Source organism: Epinephelus moara, chromosome 24 (genome assembly GCF_006386435.1).
Source record: "Epinephelus moara isolate mb chromosome 24, YSFRI_EMoa_1.0, whole genome shotgun sequence".
Lineage (NCBI taxonomy): Eukaryota > Metazoa > Chordata > Actinopteri > Perciformes > Serranidae > Epinephelus > Epinephelus moara.
The window spans coordinates 37,200,765-37,216,221 of record NC_065529.1 but is presented as its reverse complement, the minus strand read 5'-3'; the positions used below and the strand labels follow the sequence as shown (position 1 = coordinate 37,216,221).

Below are 15,457 nucleotides of genomic sequence, written 5' to 3'. Positions count from 1 at the left end.
AATTATCTATTATATATATTTTTTTACTTGCTTTCTCTGTGTTTTGTTGTTTATTTGTATTTATCTATTTATTTTTTCAAATTATTTTTTAATTCGTGTACTTATTTTTAGTAGCTCTATACGGGATTAATTTATATTATCATGTGTTTCTGTAAAAAGCATGGCAGTAGTCAACAAATAAAGACACACAATAGATTCAGTAGAAGACCAAAGGGTAAAAAACCCCACTGTTAATTACATAAAAACAATGGAAGCTATAAGTTTATAAAACTATAACTGGAAATAATTACAACATGACATTTACATGTGACGTCATTATAATTTTACTATAGAGAGCAGACTGCTGTATGTTTATGCTGTCTTTGTATGTCATACTGTGACTCTACGTGACTCACACAAAGGAAATGGGGCCTGTGCTGCACTCTGTCAGCGCACACACACACACACACACACACACACACACACACACACACGGGCCCGCGCCTCCTGTCTGCTTGTCATCATCAGCAGTGACAGGAAGCGTCTGTCACCGCTCGTTTTGTCACATCGCGGTGTTGGATGTTTTATTTGAGCAGCTGCCAAATGTTTTAAATCCAACAAACAAAAGGTAACACTGTCGGTTTATTATTTATTTATCTCATGCGCAGAGCTCTACTTAGTTGGCTGAGTTTGAAAGTTATCACAGAAGATAAGTTGTCGGAAGCAGATTTACATATTGAGAGCTGGAGAGATGACTTCTGGAGGTTTGGGCTTCACCGAGGGCCTGGGTCAGGACATCAGCCAGGAGGAGCTGGACTTCTCTGACCTGTTCCTGTATAATCCACCTGGAGAGGACTTTCCTGTCGGCTGTGATAAAGGTGTGTTTGAAATATGTTTTTACAGAGACTTAACATAGCATCTCCCATCCAATTACATCATTTTTTCTTAGTATTTTTGTTATTAGAATACAAAGATGATGGCTTTTGTTGAGTCTGTAACAGTGAAGTAAAGTGAAGTGGCTCTGGGATATCCATCAGTGAGTACTCTGCTGTCAGGGACTGATGTTACACTCCTCTTTCACTGTCATTAAGAAGGGGAGAAACTAACTACGCTATTCTCTCTGTAGGAAAACAAGCATAAATTGTCTTTATCACAGTTTAACAGAGTTAAAATTCACTCAAGAAGGTTTCATTTTTAGAATGTTTAATGCGGTAGTTTTTTTGCAAAGTGTTAGGAGTATTTTGACATGTCTTAAAGGTCCCATATTATTCTAATTTTCAGGTTCATACTTGTGTTTTGGGTTTCTACTAGAACATTTTTATTTGCTTTAAGGTTCAAAAACCACATTATTTTCCTCATACTGTCCGTCTGAACATACCTGCTTTCACCTTCTGTCTGAAACGCTCCGTTTCAGCGCCTGTCTGTCTAAGCTCCCCCCTCCAAAAGAAGCTCAGTCTTTTGTTATTGATGAGCGTTTGCGTATCCTCCATATCTCCACTCTTAATATCTCTGCACCATGACTGCAGCGAGGGGAATTAGCCTACTGCGGTGTCACTTTTTATCTTTATAGAGCAAATCACAATGTTTGTTTACAAAAACTTCTGGGTAGAAAATCGTGCATCATATAGTGCTAGTAGGGCTTCCTAGTCGACCAATAGTCATCATTTAGGGCCATTAGTCGACTAGTCGCCCGCATGTTTACGATATTAATTTAATCATTAAATGATATAGGCCTACTTTGGGCGGGGCAACACAATGGTTTGAGTTGAAGGTGTGAGAAAGAATAGTATCAGTAACATTGTTAACACTGTGTTAACACTTGAATTGCATTGCTAGGCAACAGATTGGGTCCAAGCAGTGTCAAGTATCGTTTAAATGCAGCAGTTGATATTTTTTTGGCTTCAGGCACCACTGAGGAGCTTACATAGGAATAAACATGGCCCCGCCTCCAATGCTGTATTCAGGTCCCTTCAGACAACCATGATTTAGTTTATATTTAAGTTTGAAATGGTCTGTACAGTGTAGTTGTGACATCACAACTTCATGGAAGTCCTGACGATATGTTTAAAGGCGTAGTCGCTGTGTGCATCTCTGTGGATTGAGTGTTTTGACTTTTCATCTGCTTTGTACTATAAAAAAACATGGAAATTTGTCTTTTTACACCATGGGCTCTTTAAAACCTGGCTGTAGGGAATCCTGAAGTTATCACGGGGTAGTAGTCTTTGTACATGTGTGCACATGTTAATCCCCACTTTCACTTCTGACAGATGAATCAGATGCTCTCCTACAGAATGACAGCCAGCCTCCAATGCTGGTGGTGGACCATCACGCTGCGTACATCTCCAGCTCCAACCAGCCAGCCTCCAGTCAGGACCCCTCCACTCACAGCCCCACCACTGACAACATGCCAGGGGCAGTGTTTGAATCCCTGGGGCTGGCATCAAGACAAGGCACCATCCCAGCTCCCAGCCCCAGGATTGAGATCACTCGGGTGTCGGGTGACTCTCTCAGCTCTCAGACCCTTGATCCGAGCCCTGGCACCAAAGCTCTGGGGCCGTACAGGGAGTGTGTGAGTCCTGCCAGCAGTAACTCCTCCACAGGCTGGCCTGCAGACGCGTACTCTCCTGTGGCTTCACCGTGCGTCTCACCTTCTAACGGAGGCAGCTGCGGTGTAGGGTTGTCCGGCTTAGACCTCTGCCCGGGCATCCAGGGCATCCACACTTCTTCTGCCCACTCCTCTCCAGGAGCCTCGCCTCACAACAGCGTCACAGATGAGACCTATCTCCTGCCCCAGCATCAACGCCCCGCCTCATCGCTCCCCCACCAGCGCTCCCGCTCTGCCTCGCCGCACGGAAAGCGCTCCTATGACAAGACCCAGTCCTGTCAGGGGGGCACTCCTGTCAAGCAGCGCTCCCGGAGCCCCAGTCCCATCCCTTCACCTCATGAGCAGCAGGGGTCCTACTACCTTCACCAATACCAGGCTCCAGCTGAGTTCCAGCCCCAAGCTCAGACCACCTCCTCAGGCCTGGAGGAGATGCTGAGCAGCCTCAGCTCCAGTCTTCCCAGAGCGATGCCTCCTGCGGTGGTGCAGACTCAGAGGCAGGACTGTGTGTATGGAGAGGGGTACGACTGGTCCATTGAGCAGGAGAGAATGGGCAGGGCAGGAGCTGAAGTCAAGTCTGAAACCTTCTATATGCTCCCAGCTGTGTGGCCTCCTCCTCATCCAGTCCACCACGGGGCATTCAGGTGTGTTGCCTGTCCTTCATTCTAACTTTTAAAAATTCAGATCTTTTTAATGAGCTCAAATGACCAGTGTTGATGTGCACCATTTAATTGACAAGTATGAGATGAGTATTTCTCTCTGTCTTTTCTCCAGTGGTCTCTCAGTGGCTCCACTTCCGTCTTTAGAGTGGCCGTTGCCCAGTCAGTCCGGTCAGTACGAGCTTCTTATCCAGCAAGAGCCCAGATCTCACCACAGAGCTCATTATGAGACCGAGGGCAGCCGAGGAGCTGTAAAGACACCTAACGGAGGACATCCAGAAATTCAGGTGCTTTTTTTGGGTGTGGGGTGTGCAAAGATGGAAACAAGAAAGGGAAATCACTCTCACATATTATCTGTGTCACTTCCAGTTCTGTAAAAGAGAAATGAGGTAGCAGAGATCGTAAACATGGGGTGTCATTTCCTGGATAATGACAGCCGTGCAAATGAATCAAAGATCCTCACCCCTACAAGGACAAATTATTAAGACATGCATTGTTTTAAACTGCCAAAAGACACACATAGAGTCACAGATCAGGTGTACTGACACATACTGCAAGAATTGGTTCATGGTTCTGCTTTATTTACTGCTCTGGTGAGAGAGAGAGAGCCGTTACTGTTGGTGTTCCTGGCACTGATGCACAAACGGACTATGCAAATCAGTGTTCTTGTTATGCTAGTTAGACAGTGACCTGCTGTGAAATCATCCCCACAGGGAAAAGAGATTTATTGTGCTTTGTGGATTTGTTGTCAGTATCATAGTTAGTTTAATTCAGTGTGAAGCATGCATTTAATCGCCTTTGTTGCCCCTAATAGCTCTGTGGGTACCAAGGCACAGCTCCACTGGGGTTGCAGGTCTTCATAGGAACAGCTGACGAGAGGATCCTGAAGCCCCACGCCTTCTACCAGGTCCACCGCATCACCGGGAAGACCGTCACCACGCCCAGCATGGAGAGGATGATAAACGGGACCAAAGTGTTGGAGATCCCTCTTGAGCCAAAGAACCATATGAGAGTAGTGTGAGTAGCAGAGAGACGCTGTGGGATACATGTTATTAGGCAATCTGCAGTCACTTCTGTGGTGCTTTTGGTTTCCTCTCTCAGAGTTACAGATGCAGAGATACATTAGAGTCGACAGGAGTTTTTTTGCTAAGTGCTCTTTTCTTTTTATCCTCACACATGGTGACTATGGCTGCTCACACCAGCTGCAAGGGTTTTGTCTTTTTCACTTCCAACAAGTCGCCGCTGACGGAAACATAGACTGCATCACTTCCTGTGTGCCAGAGAGTTTTTCCAAGAAAGGCCTACCAGACGCAGCAGCAAGAAAAGACACACTTTCATGAACTTGACGTATGATGAATCACAGAAAAACAATGCCAAAAAAAGTTAATCGAAATGTCACAGAACAAAACTGGGTTTTAACTGAGAAATTAAAACCGATGCAGATTACAGTTTCACTGCATGTAAACAGAAACTGTCTTGCAGCGGATTGTGAATAAAAACGAGGTTTCTAACGCAGCACTTCGGCCTAATTCAGTACACTTTTATTTAATCTCATCTGTTTTCTTACATTCACAGGATTGACTGTGTAGGAATCTTGAAGTTGAGGAATGCCGACATCGAGCTGAGGAACGGTGAGACGGACATTGGACGGAAGAACACACGCGTGCGTTTGGTGTTTCGTGTCCACATCCCTCAGCCTGGAGGCCAGATCGTGTCTCTTCAAGCTGCCTCTCATCCTATTGAATGCTGTAAGGAGCGTTTAATTCCCGATAAGCTGAATTTGCTTCCTGCCACTGGATGATGACATCTGTCATTGCCGAACTTGCGGGTTTATCTTTATTTTTTACACTCATGTATATCTCATTATGTGTAAACTTAATGCCTCTTTAAACTACTTAAAATGTGAATATATCCTCCTCTTACAAATGAAAACTTGAATTCAAATCTTTGATTAATTCGGTATACTGTAGTCATACTTGAGCTGGTATGATCCATAGTCTATGGTGATTAATGTTAGATAGCTATTGTTGGTTGCTGGCAAGCTTATTAACTTTACGATTGTTCTTTACTTATGGAACTGTTACAATACATTTTATTATTCAACGTTTTGATTTCAAAGTGTTGTATGTAATTCTGGAGAAAGATGGTTGATTGTTCAGTCTCATTCCCAGGCTTGGTGGCTCGGTCCAACCATCAGCCCAAAGCGTCGGTATATGACGACCTGTAATGAGACTCAACAATCAACTATCTTTCTCCAGAGTTTGATACAATACTCTTAATTGTAACTTGTGGCCAAAAGTTACATAGATACATACTGTCCTCTGTGTGGTCTTTCATGCAGCTGTGTCTTCCTGTTTCCTCAGCCCAGCGCTCAGCTCAGGAGTTCCCCGCAGTTGAGAGGCAGGATCTGGACCGATGGTCGGTACTTGGCGGCAAACAAATGGTCCTCACTGGACAGAATTTCACATCCGACTCCAAAGTAATATTTTCAGAGAAGGCACAAGGTGAGGAAGACTTATTTTTTTTATCTTTACCAGTAATCATATGTTGTTAGATTATTTCAACTCTTCATGTACCTCAAATTCATGTTTCAGTTGGTGCTGAAAATGAAGGGCAGTTCAGCCTTACCTGTAGTGCTATTTATCAGTCTAGATTGTTTTGATGAGCACTCAGCTTGTGGTGCTCAAAGTGTCAAAAAGTGGATTTGAAAAACTAGACATCAGTGTCTTTACTCAGAAATCTTGACCCAGTTACTCAAGATAATCCACAGACCTTGTTGTGACCATGTAGGAACTACTTTCTTTCTACAAAAACTACACCTGAAAACCAGATCACCACGCAGAAGGAAGCGTGCATCTACTCATGGACGAGACGTTTGTGCTCGTGACAGCAACTATATTCTAACTAATAGTTCAATACTGCTAGCTCACCTGGGCTAGCTAACGTTACTGCTCAGCCAAGGAGGACGGCCTTCACTTTTACTTCTTGCACTGTTTTGAACACAAGTCTCTCTTCCATGAGTAGATGCACACTTCCTTCTGCGCCATAAAACAGTCAGCAGGTGTAGTTTGATAGAAAGAAAATACTTCCCACATGAAACTGCTCACAAAAAAGTCTGTGGATTAGCTTGAGTAACTGGCTCATGATTTCTGGAAAGACTTCTTCTTTTTTTTTTCTTTTTCTTTTTTTCTCATTTTTTTGAGCACCACAAGCCGAGTGCCATAAGTTCCATTATATACAACAGAAAGCAATCATCTCTCTGGTCGATCTCTCCAACACTCAGCAACAGGTAAGAGGGAAAATATGTGATTTTGACTTTAGGGTGAACTGTCCCTTTAAAAAGAATAGTGAAACATTTTGGGAAATAGGCTAATTAACATTTTTGCTGAGATTTAAGTGAGTAGATGTGAGAAAGGCTCAGTTTAAGCATATAACCTATGTTGAACCATTCCTTTAATACATTATGCTGTGTTTCTAGGTTTTATAAACACTCTTGATTTGTGTGTTATGTTGACCTGTGATTGTTATGTGTGTATATTTGGACTCCAACCAGGTTTCTATGATTAAAATAGACCATCACTTAATGCAATACCCAGATACATCTGTGGCCTCTCAATATCCTGCCCGAGCGCATCAACCTACTCATATAGTATTTGTATTTTCAGAGTATTTGCATATTGCCCGGGCAACATCAGTGACGCACACCTTCCGTCAGCCCCCACTTTTATCTCTCACTAAATGAGCCATTAGTTTCAACTTTTACTGCTTTACTGGAGGCGACGACTTTTATTTATTTCTACATGGAAAATTCTCACCTCGCTACTGCTCCCCCTGCCCACACAACATTTTACACTGGGTGACATGGTGTGAGAGCAGGATGGGTACAGTTGACTGCATGTAAAGCCTCCCTGTTGCTTGGTGTGGGGTTTTTATGCAACAGGATGTGGTTAGAGAGACTGATAAAGATTCAGACCCAGAGCAGAGGCTTTGTGTTGTTTTTTTTTGTTTTTTTTCTTAAAGCGTGGGTAGAAAACAGAGACAGCAGGTAAAAACTGAGGTGGGAATGAAACACTAAACCAGACATATAAGAGAAGGCTGTTCTCCACTGTCTGAGTATAAATATGTTCACATAATGTTATGTAAATTAAAGAAAGGATTGACATCATCTGATTTCTTACACATTTGTATATTTATAGACGGTATAGTAGTATTAGTAACCGTCAGGGCTATGACTAACAATTACTTTCCTTATCAATTCATCTGCTGATTATTTTTATGACTAATAATAATGAAACGTTTAGTGTATATAAAAAAAAAAATGCTCATCACAAATTCCCAGAGCCCAAAGTGATGTCTTAAGATTGCTTCCTTTCACCAACCAACAGTCCAAAACTCAAAGACTCTTTCTTTACAATCATAAATGACAAAGAAAAGCAGCAAATTAACACATTTAAGAAGCTGGAACCGGTGTTCGATATTTTTGCTTAAAAATGATTAAAACAATTAATCAATTATCAAAATAGCTGTTGATTAATTTTCATTTGATCGACTTATTTTGTTGCAGCTCGAGTAACAGTTGGACATTGTGTGGAATTGATTTATTTGCTTTCTTCCAGACAAGTACGATGAGAAAATCATTACCACGCACACGTCTGTCTGACAAATATAAGGTTATAGCCAGTATCGTATCGTATCGTATCGTATCGTATCGTATCGTATCGAGAAAACTAATTTCTCCCTTCATGACAACTGTACGGGGTGAATTTTTATGTAACTCACCTATTTATATTTTATTGAGGCTTGAAGTTACGCATATTTAAGGCTGGACTGCTTTGAGTGACAGGCTGTCTGCTAATATTGTCCTGGGCTTTCAGTCAGATCCACCCCTCGCTCCTTTACAGCGCCAGCCTCTCAACCAAATATGGTCACTAATGGCTCAAAAAAACAACAACAGTATGGCGACAGCTGTAATGCTGAACTCGATGTGTCAAAATGGGAGTCGTGAAAAACTAATGGGTGACGTCAGGGTCGCCACATCTATGATTTTTACAGTCTGTGGTTTCCATTATTTGTGCTAAGCTAACGCTAACTGGCTGCTGTTTCAGGCCACATGTTTCTTGTACAGACATGAGAGCAGTATAAATCTTTTCATCTAACTTTCCTCAAGAAAGCAAATAAGCGTATTCCCAAAATGTGAAACTACTGCTTTAAACTTACTCTGCTTTAATGCATGTACACTTTACTTGCTCTGCTTTCAGATGGGAAGCAACTCTGGGAGGTGGAGGCCACTGTGGACAGAGACAAAACACAGGCTGTGAGTTGACTTCCACTTATCTGCACTGACACATGTAGCATCATTTTATATAACCAAGGATTTACTTTTGTAGATAGGCATTGGATCAAAGTAGACTCTTACAAATTCAAATAAACAGAAAGCAAAACACAAACCCATGACCGCACACAGCACGCTGCTATGTATATATCACATTCTGGGACTTTTATTTCTGATACTGATTTTGATTCTGAAACACACAAGCGAAAGATTTGGGGCAGCCTACGCCTCTCTGTTTCAACATGACATTTAATCTCAAGAGTGATCTTGTTTTTCTTTTGTGTCGCAATCCCCATCTAGAACATGCTTTTTGTCGAGGTCCCTCCGTATCGAAAGCAGAACATTTCCCACCCGGCCAAAGTCAACTTCTATGTCATCAACGGGAAGAAGAAACGCAGTCAGCCTCAGCACTTCATCTACACTCCTATGATAGGTATTTATCTGTCAGCCATGTCTGCTCTGATGTTACAGGAGGAAGAGGGGGGGCTCAAATGTTTGAGAGACGGGAAGGTGACTGAAAGGTCTTCAGTGTCAAGCCGAGGGTTAGCAGGGAGAGTCAGTTGTTCTCACCTCTGTCAGCACAAACCTCAACAACAAGCCACTCATCCCTTGATTAAGTCAAACCTTGAGGATACAGGAACCGGCAACACTTTAATCAGATTAGATCTAACTGCTACATAATTAAAGGAACATTTAAACCCGAGGACACTTTAACACAATTAAAAGCAGCCACTAGCTTCTTTCTGTTATCCTCACTTTACGCTGATGATCTACAAGAAATCACTTCCAGTCACAAGAAATCAGTCCGTAGCTGTTACCAGCGAACTGCAGGCGTAGGGCTACGACTCTCACTTGCTCTGAAATGGAAAAATACTCCACTATTGTTTTCACTAACGCTCTCTCCACCCACATGAAACATCTACAGCTGAAATGCAGACACACACTTTCACACATATTGTTTTAGGAAACTTGAGTATAAATGGATGAGGCGGGTTGAGTGGGTACATGAAAGAAATGTTAATTATAATACCTTATCATGAAATGCATTGGTGTGTTTTCCTAAATTACCGGATCCCTGTAACATCTCAGGCCTCATAGAGCCAGCACAGCTAAAAAATGTCACTGACTATGTTTACATGGACTGTGTTTTTACGGGTGTAACATTTTCCGATCAAGACGTGGGTTCTGCTGAACTTATTCGGATTATAGGAGCATTCTTTGGACATGTATACAGTGCTTCAGACTTTGCAATTCATTTGGGGTTTTTACCGCAACCACAACCTCTTGCTTCTTTATGGTTGGCGCTGTGTGTTGTCATGAACACGCTGTACCCAAACTAACTAACCAACAGTTTGCAAGGCTGTGGGGTAAAGATGCATGCCCAAAAGAAAACCCCACATTTCTGGTTGGAAAGAAAAAAAACACACCTATTTTTAAACATTATGAAAGCTTTGGATTTAGTTTAGTTTAGTTTATTGGTTTAAATATACAGAGACAATGCACATTAATAAACATTTCTGTAAACATGCCGGTTTAGCCAAGTTGGCTAATTTTCAACCGTAGTCTCTGGGGCAGGTGACTTGAGCACTACAATAAAAAAAAAATAAAACAGTACCTACTTATAAAATACATGGTATACAATATATTACAATACAATATATTACAGTGCATACAATAAAATACAAAAACATTACAGTTTCAGAGCAGATGGTCACATACTTGACCGTCTCTCAACCATAGATTTAAATTTCTTTTAAAAGAAAGATAAGTGTCATACTCCCTGAGCTGCGCTGGAAGAATATTCCAGGTGTGAATAGCTCTCACCGAGAAGGCTGCCTGACCAAAGGCAGTCCTTCTTTTTGGAATTACACAGTCCCCTCTGCTGATAGACCTGGTATGCCTGTCAGTGGATGTTTTCTGTGTTATAAAAGCACCAAGGGGGGGAGGAGCCAAGCCATGCAGGATCTTATAAGTGAGACAGGCATCTTTGAATTTAACGAAGTTGTCCCAGCTCAGTAAATTGTAATTAGTAATACTGTGACAATGATGATGAGCATTTGACTTCTTGTCCAGTACTTTCACAGCCTGATGATAGACTACTTGTACAGATTTTAGTGTTGTACAAGAGGCTTGTGCCCAGCTAGTCAAACAGTATGACAGGTGTGACATGATAATAGCATTAAAATACAGTACCGCTGCTTTTGTTGACAGTGAGTTTCTGATGTGACGGAAATTTGATAAATGAAACTTTGCTGTTCGGATATGTGAAACATATCACAACACTGACCTTTCTAAGAGGCTGGTTGAAAGAGCAAAAGAGAGAGGCTGTGCCACCGGTAGGAAACTTTGAAATAGGAAACTTTTTATTTTGACGCAAAGATGCAAAAATGGCACAAAAGTCTTCAACTGCTGCACTTTCCATTTTGAAATGATAAACAACACTTAAGGGCATGTAATCAGAATATGCACAGCTGCATGTGCACAGGAATATTAATGGTATTTTTATGTTAACAGCTTGGTAGGAATAGAATAGGCAAGAACCGCAGTATTTATTGTATGTAAACATAGTCACTGTTGGTCAGTCGCCCCACTACTTTGGTCCAGACTGAAATATCTCAACAACTATTGGATGGATTACCATGAAATTTTGTACAGACACCCATGGTCCCCAGATAACGAATCCTACCAGCTTTGTTGATCCCCTTGTTTTTTCTCTCTCGCACCAACAGGTCAAAATTCAGTAATTAACACCAGCTAAACATCACCATGTTAGCAATGTCATTGTGAGGATGTTAGCATGCTGATGTTAGCATTTAGCTTGAAGCACCACTGTACCACTACTTGTGGCTGTAGACTCTCACGATGTGTTCCAAATCCCACTGACATATTATTAAGTGTCAAGTAAAATTGAGTGTGTGGTGCGTTCACACTGCATAGTATGTGGATTTGTGAGTGTGCGAACTGAGCTTACTAGACACGCTCATCGCATCTCTTCAGACTGCGCAACAGCTGGCAATAGCAGAGATTTAAAGCTATTAAAAAACCTGTTAATATGTTATTTTATTATTTTAACATTTTTTCAGACGAGAAAATAACTATTGAGATTCCCGATTTGTGGTCAGTTTATCCAAATAATGCTTGTTTGGAAATTTGCTGCGATGTTTTCAGAGATGTGAGAGCTGTTGGGTGGCCGTATACATCAGTGTGAACAGTCTGTTGGTAATGGCATACTTAATTGTTGATTTAATAGGTGGTATGCAGTAGGTGTGGGAATCACCAGAGAATCCACGATACGATATTATCATGATCATTAGTGAGCTAATGACCTACACTGATTTCTCTCACCTTTTATTTTCTAGCCATCAAAGCAGAACCACTGGACGACTACCAGTTGAATTCGCACATCTACTCAGACAATCAGTCTCTGTCGGGCCTCTCAATGAAGTCACTCTACCATCACCTGGAGCAGGAGAGCAACCTTCAAGCCTTGAATGTTTCTCCAACAATGTACCATCTAACCACTGTAGACCCCAGAGCCCACATGTTAATCCCTGATCCACTGGACGACCAACCAGTCTATTACCAGTCCAGAGCCGGCACTATGATCAACAACCCCGTGCTGTACCACGCTGCAAACCCGTGTTACACCAACCTCCTCGGTGGATCCCACGCTGCCTCCACCCCCAGCCAGTGCGTCAGTGCCAGAACCCCTGTGGGCAAACTGGGCGAAAGTCCTCAGGTTGGTGATTCATACGAGGCCTGTTTGGTGTCAAGACATCAGGGTTTTGTGCAGACAGCGCTGCCACTGGGAAAGTCACCACCTTCAAGATACATCCAGGGTCAAGCTCAAGGGAAGGTCGTAGGCCGAGTGGAGCCAATGACCCAGATCGGCTCTGGAAGAGGAAACCATGAGGAACGAGCTCCAGAGAGGGTCATGGTCAAACAAGAGAACCTCCGCTATGCTTACTTGGAGGACGGTGAGTACTTCTGTTACATACTTTGTTCTTAAAGGGGTCAATATGCTTCAAATGAAGTGCTGGTGGGATTGTTGAACAGCGTCTGCCCCCCTCATCCCTCATATCTTTGCAGGGTATAAACTTCTCTCTTAAGCCCTTGTTTTTTCCTTCGTCACACGCTGAATTCTGCCGTTCTTCACATTTCAGCGATAAGCACAACACTATCTGTACTTCGGCTGTTTTGGTTTTCCTTGACAACAGATCATTGATAGGCTGAGTTGTAGAAGATACTTTATTTATTGCTTTACAAAGAAAGATTAAATGGGGGAATATACTTTGCAAAATACGTGCAAACTTGCCTGAGGGATGAGTAATTGTGGTCCAATCTGCATATGCATACAAGCGCATTGCAACTGTACGCTTGCAAATCCCGCCTTGTGGTTTTCTGTTGGGCCTTTCTATCCACTTTCCTGTCTCTTTCAGTCTCACTCTCACTCACACAACTGAAAACACTCACTACACTTGTAGAAGCTTGATGCGCGTGCTCAGTCTCATTTGAAAGAAAATACAACATGCTCACGATTCCTGATTTATCTGAGGCTGATGAAGGGGAAAGAAGTAATGGGGCCATGAAGTGAGAGAACAAGTGATGTACCTTGACCTTGTTTGCTGTGGGGCAAATTTTCTCTTTACGCTTCTATGATGGGAGATAGAAACAGGAAGTGTACCTTATAGGCAAATATATGCAGACACACCTGTGGTTAGAGAAGCATGTCCTTTGTTCTGGCGTTTGAGGAGGTAATAGTGAAAGTTAAAGTAACTACAACAATCTAACCAAATTACATGCTGTATTTATGTTAGTGTTCCTATTATTGTTTTGTTTGTTGAGATTATAATTATTCTTTCTGTCATGTGCAACAACAAATGTGCTTATTCTATTTATTGGTACATAATTCTGTGTTCAATAAAATAGAGACATCTAGTGGAGAATACTTTACATTATCACCAAAGAGGCTGCAAGTCATCACTGGACAGATGGATGTATGAAATTAGATCATTTCTGGGGACCCCGTGGTGGCTTTAACCACAAACCACAACGTCTCAGGTTCAAGTCAAGCTGGGGGGCTTTTGTTACTCTCTCTTCACCTTCATTTCCTGACTTCCCTTTATTGTTGACTCTATAATGAAACTATGAAATTACCCAATAATTTAACTTTGGCGACATCTGCTGGTAGAATTTAAAAAATGTAGACTGCACAACCTCCCCACACTCCAACAGATCAGATGAATGACTTGAGGACGAATGAGGTTAAAGAAAAAGCACATTAAAAATACAAGAATTCCTTCAAAATATTATATATAATAAGCATAATGTCTTTCTTTATTACAGGATAGTTGTGAATATTTAACTCATTTACCCTTGTTTGTGATGTTTTCCAGTGAATGACATCATCAAAAGAGACATGAAAGGCCACAATGGAGAGTGACCCTGGAGGAGGCCTGCGGCAGCTCTGATGTCCATTAGATTAAGCACGATATGTTAAATATCTCGGAGAGAGCTTATACTTGTAAACTTAAAAAAAACTGGATTGGTGGCAAAAAATAGACAGTGATCCACTTCAGGCTCACCTTAACTTTAAGCTTTTTAACCCTAGCCAAGATAGTAGAACGGGTGTCATACCTATACTGTGTCTCTATTGTGTCTTTATTTTAACCTATTTGACTTGTCTTTGTTCATATATTTGTACAATTGCTCCTTGTAAGCATGTATAAAATATTTTATATTAAATAAATTCTGTTTATATGAATCAGTGTGTTTCTATTAAGGGCAATCTTACTCAGCTAACACACTTTAAATATATATAATTTAAAGATAGATAGATAGATAGATAGATAGATAGATAGATAGATAGATAGATAGATAGATAGATAGATCTCCCTTTGTATTTGAAATGACTTTTCCCTAGCATGACGGCATATTTTAGCCACTATTAAAAATAAAAAATATCTGAGAGATATAATGTCAAGGATCCTTGAATTAATACACATTAATGCACTGACCCCCATTTGAGAAGATTTCACTTCAGGGACCTCCATCTGAAAAGATTTTGGTTGTTAGATATGAGTAAGACCAGAATTATATGGTTGTCAACTGTAGCTGTGGAGAAAACCATGGAAGAAGGGAAAGCTATGATCAGAATAGTCACTCTTACGACCCTTACTCACACTGGTCACTGACTTCTAAAGTGAATTCTTTCATTCATTCATTTTCCGTAATTGCTTATTCTGGTACAAGAGCCTATCCCAGCTATCACAGGGTGAGAGGCAGAGTACACCCTAGACAGACAGACTGGTGGCCAGACTGTCACAGGTCTGACACATAGAGACTCTCTTCCTCAAGGAACCTTGGTTGAGAACCACTGCCGTAGTGTATTACATTCACAATAAAAGCGTGTTTAAAAAGTAGCCGACTGACTCTAAAGAATCCTTTTTGAGTGTTGCATTGATGATGCAACACTGTGTAAGCACAGTTTTAAGTTTAAATACTTAACAAGACTAGTTCAAACTAAAACAGTGCATCCGTTATGAGCAGTGATGAAAGACGTATTCAGATTCTGTAAAAGTGGCAATACAACACTGAAAATACTCCAGTACAAGTGAAAGTCCTGAATTCAAAAAACAAAAATGTACTCAAAGTAGCAAAAGTGAAATAATTAAACTGCCAAATTTAGATGATCACCATTTAATCATTGGTGGAGATTTTAACTTGGTTCTGAATACTAACCTAGACAGATCCCATGTTGGCAATTCCCCATCTTCGAATTCAGTCAAAACAGTACTGGATTACATGTCCCAGTTAGGTATTTCCGACCCTTGGAGATTCAGAAATCCCAACAGTAAAGCTTTTTCTTTCTTTTCACATGTACAC

At 41.4% G+C, this 15,457-nt stretch overlaps 1 protein-coding gene across 1 annotated transcript; it reads left to right on the top strand.

Annotated features, from left to right (window-relative positions):
- Positions 1 to 527: 527 nt before the first annotated feature.
- On the top strand, positions 528 to 14,334 carry LOC126386116 (nuclear factor of activated T-cells, cytoplasmic 2-like). The gene is made up of 10 exons (XM_050038257.1): positions 528 to 857; positions 2,247 to 3,225; positions 3,356 to 3,527; positions 4,055 to 4,257; positions 4,816 to 4,988; positions 5,604 to 5,744; positions 8,499 to 8,554; positions 8,873 to 9,005; positions 11,932 to 12,549; positions 13,969 to 14,334. The coding sequence occupies exons 1-10, from the start codon at positions 731 to 733 to the stop codon at positions 14,013 to 14,015; spliced, it is 2,649 nt and encodes an 882-aa protein (XP_049894214.1). The 5' UTR covers positions 528 to 730; the 3' UTR covers positions 14,016 to 14,334.
- The last annotated feature ends 1,123 nt before the right edge of the window (positions 14,335 to 15,457 follow it).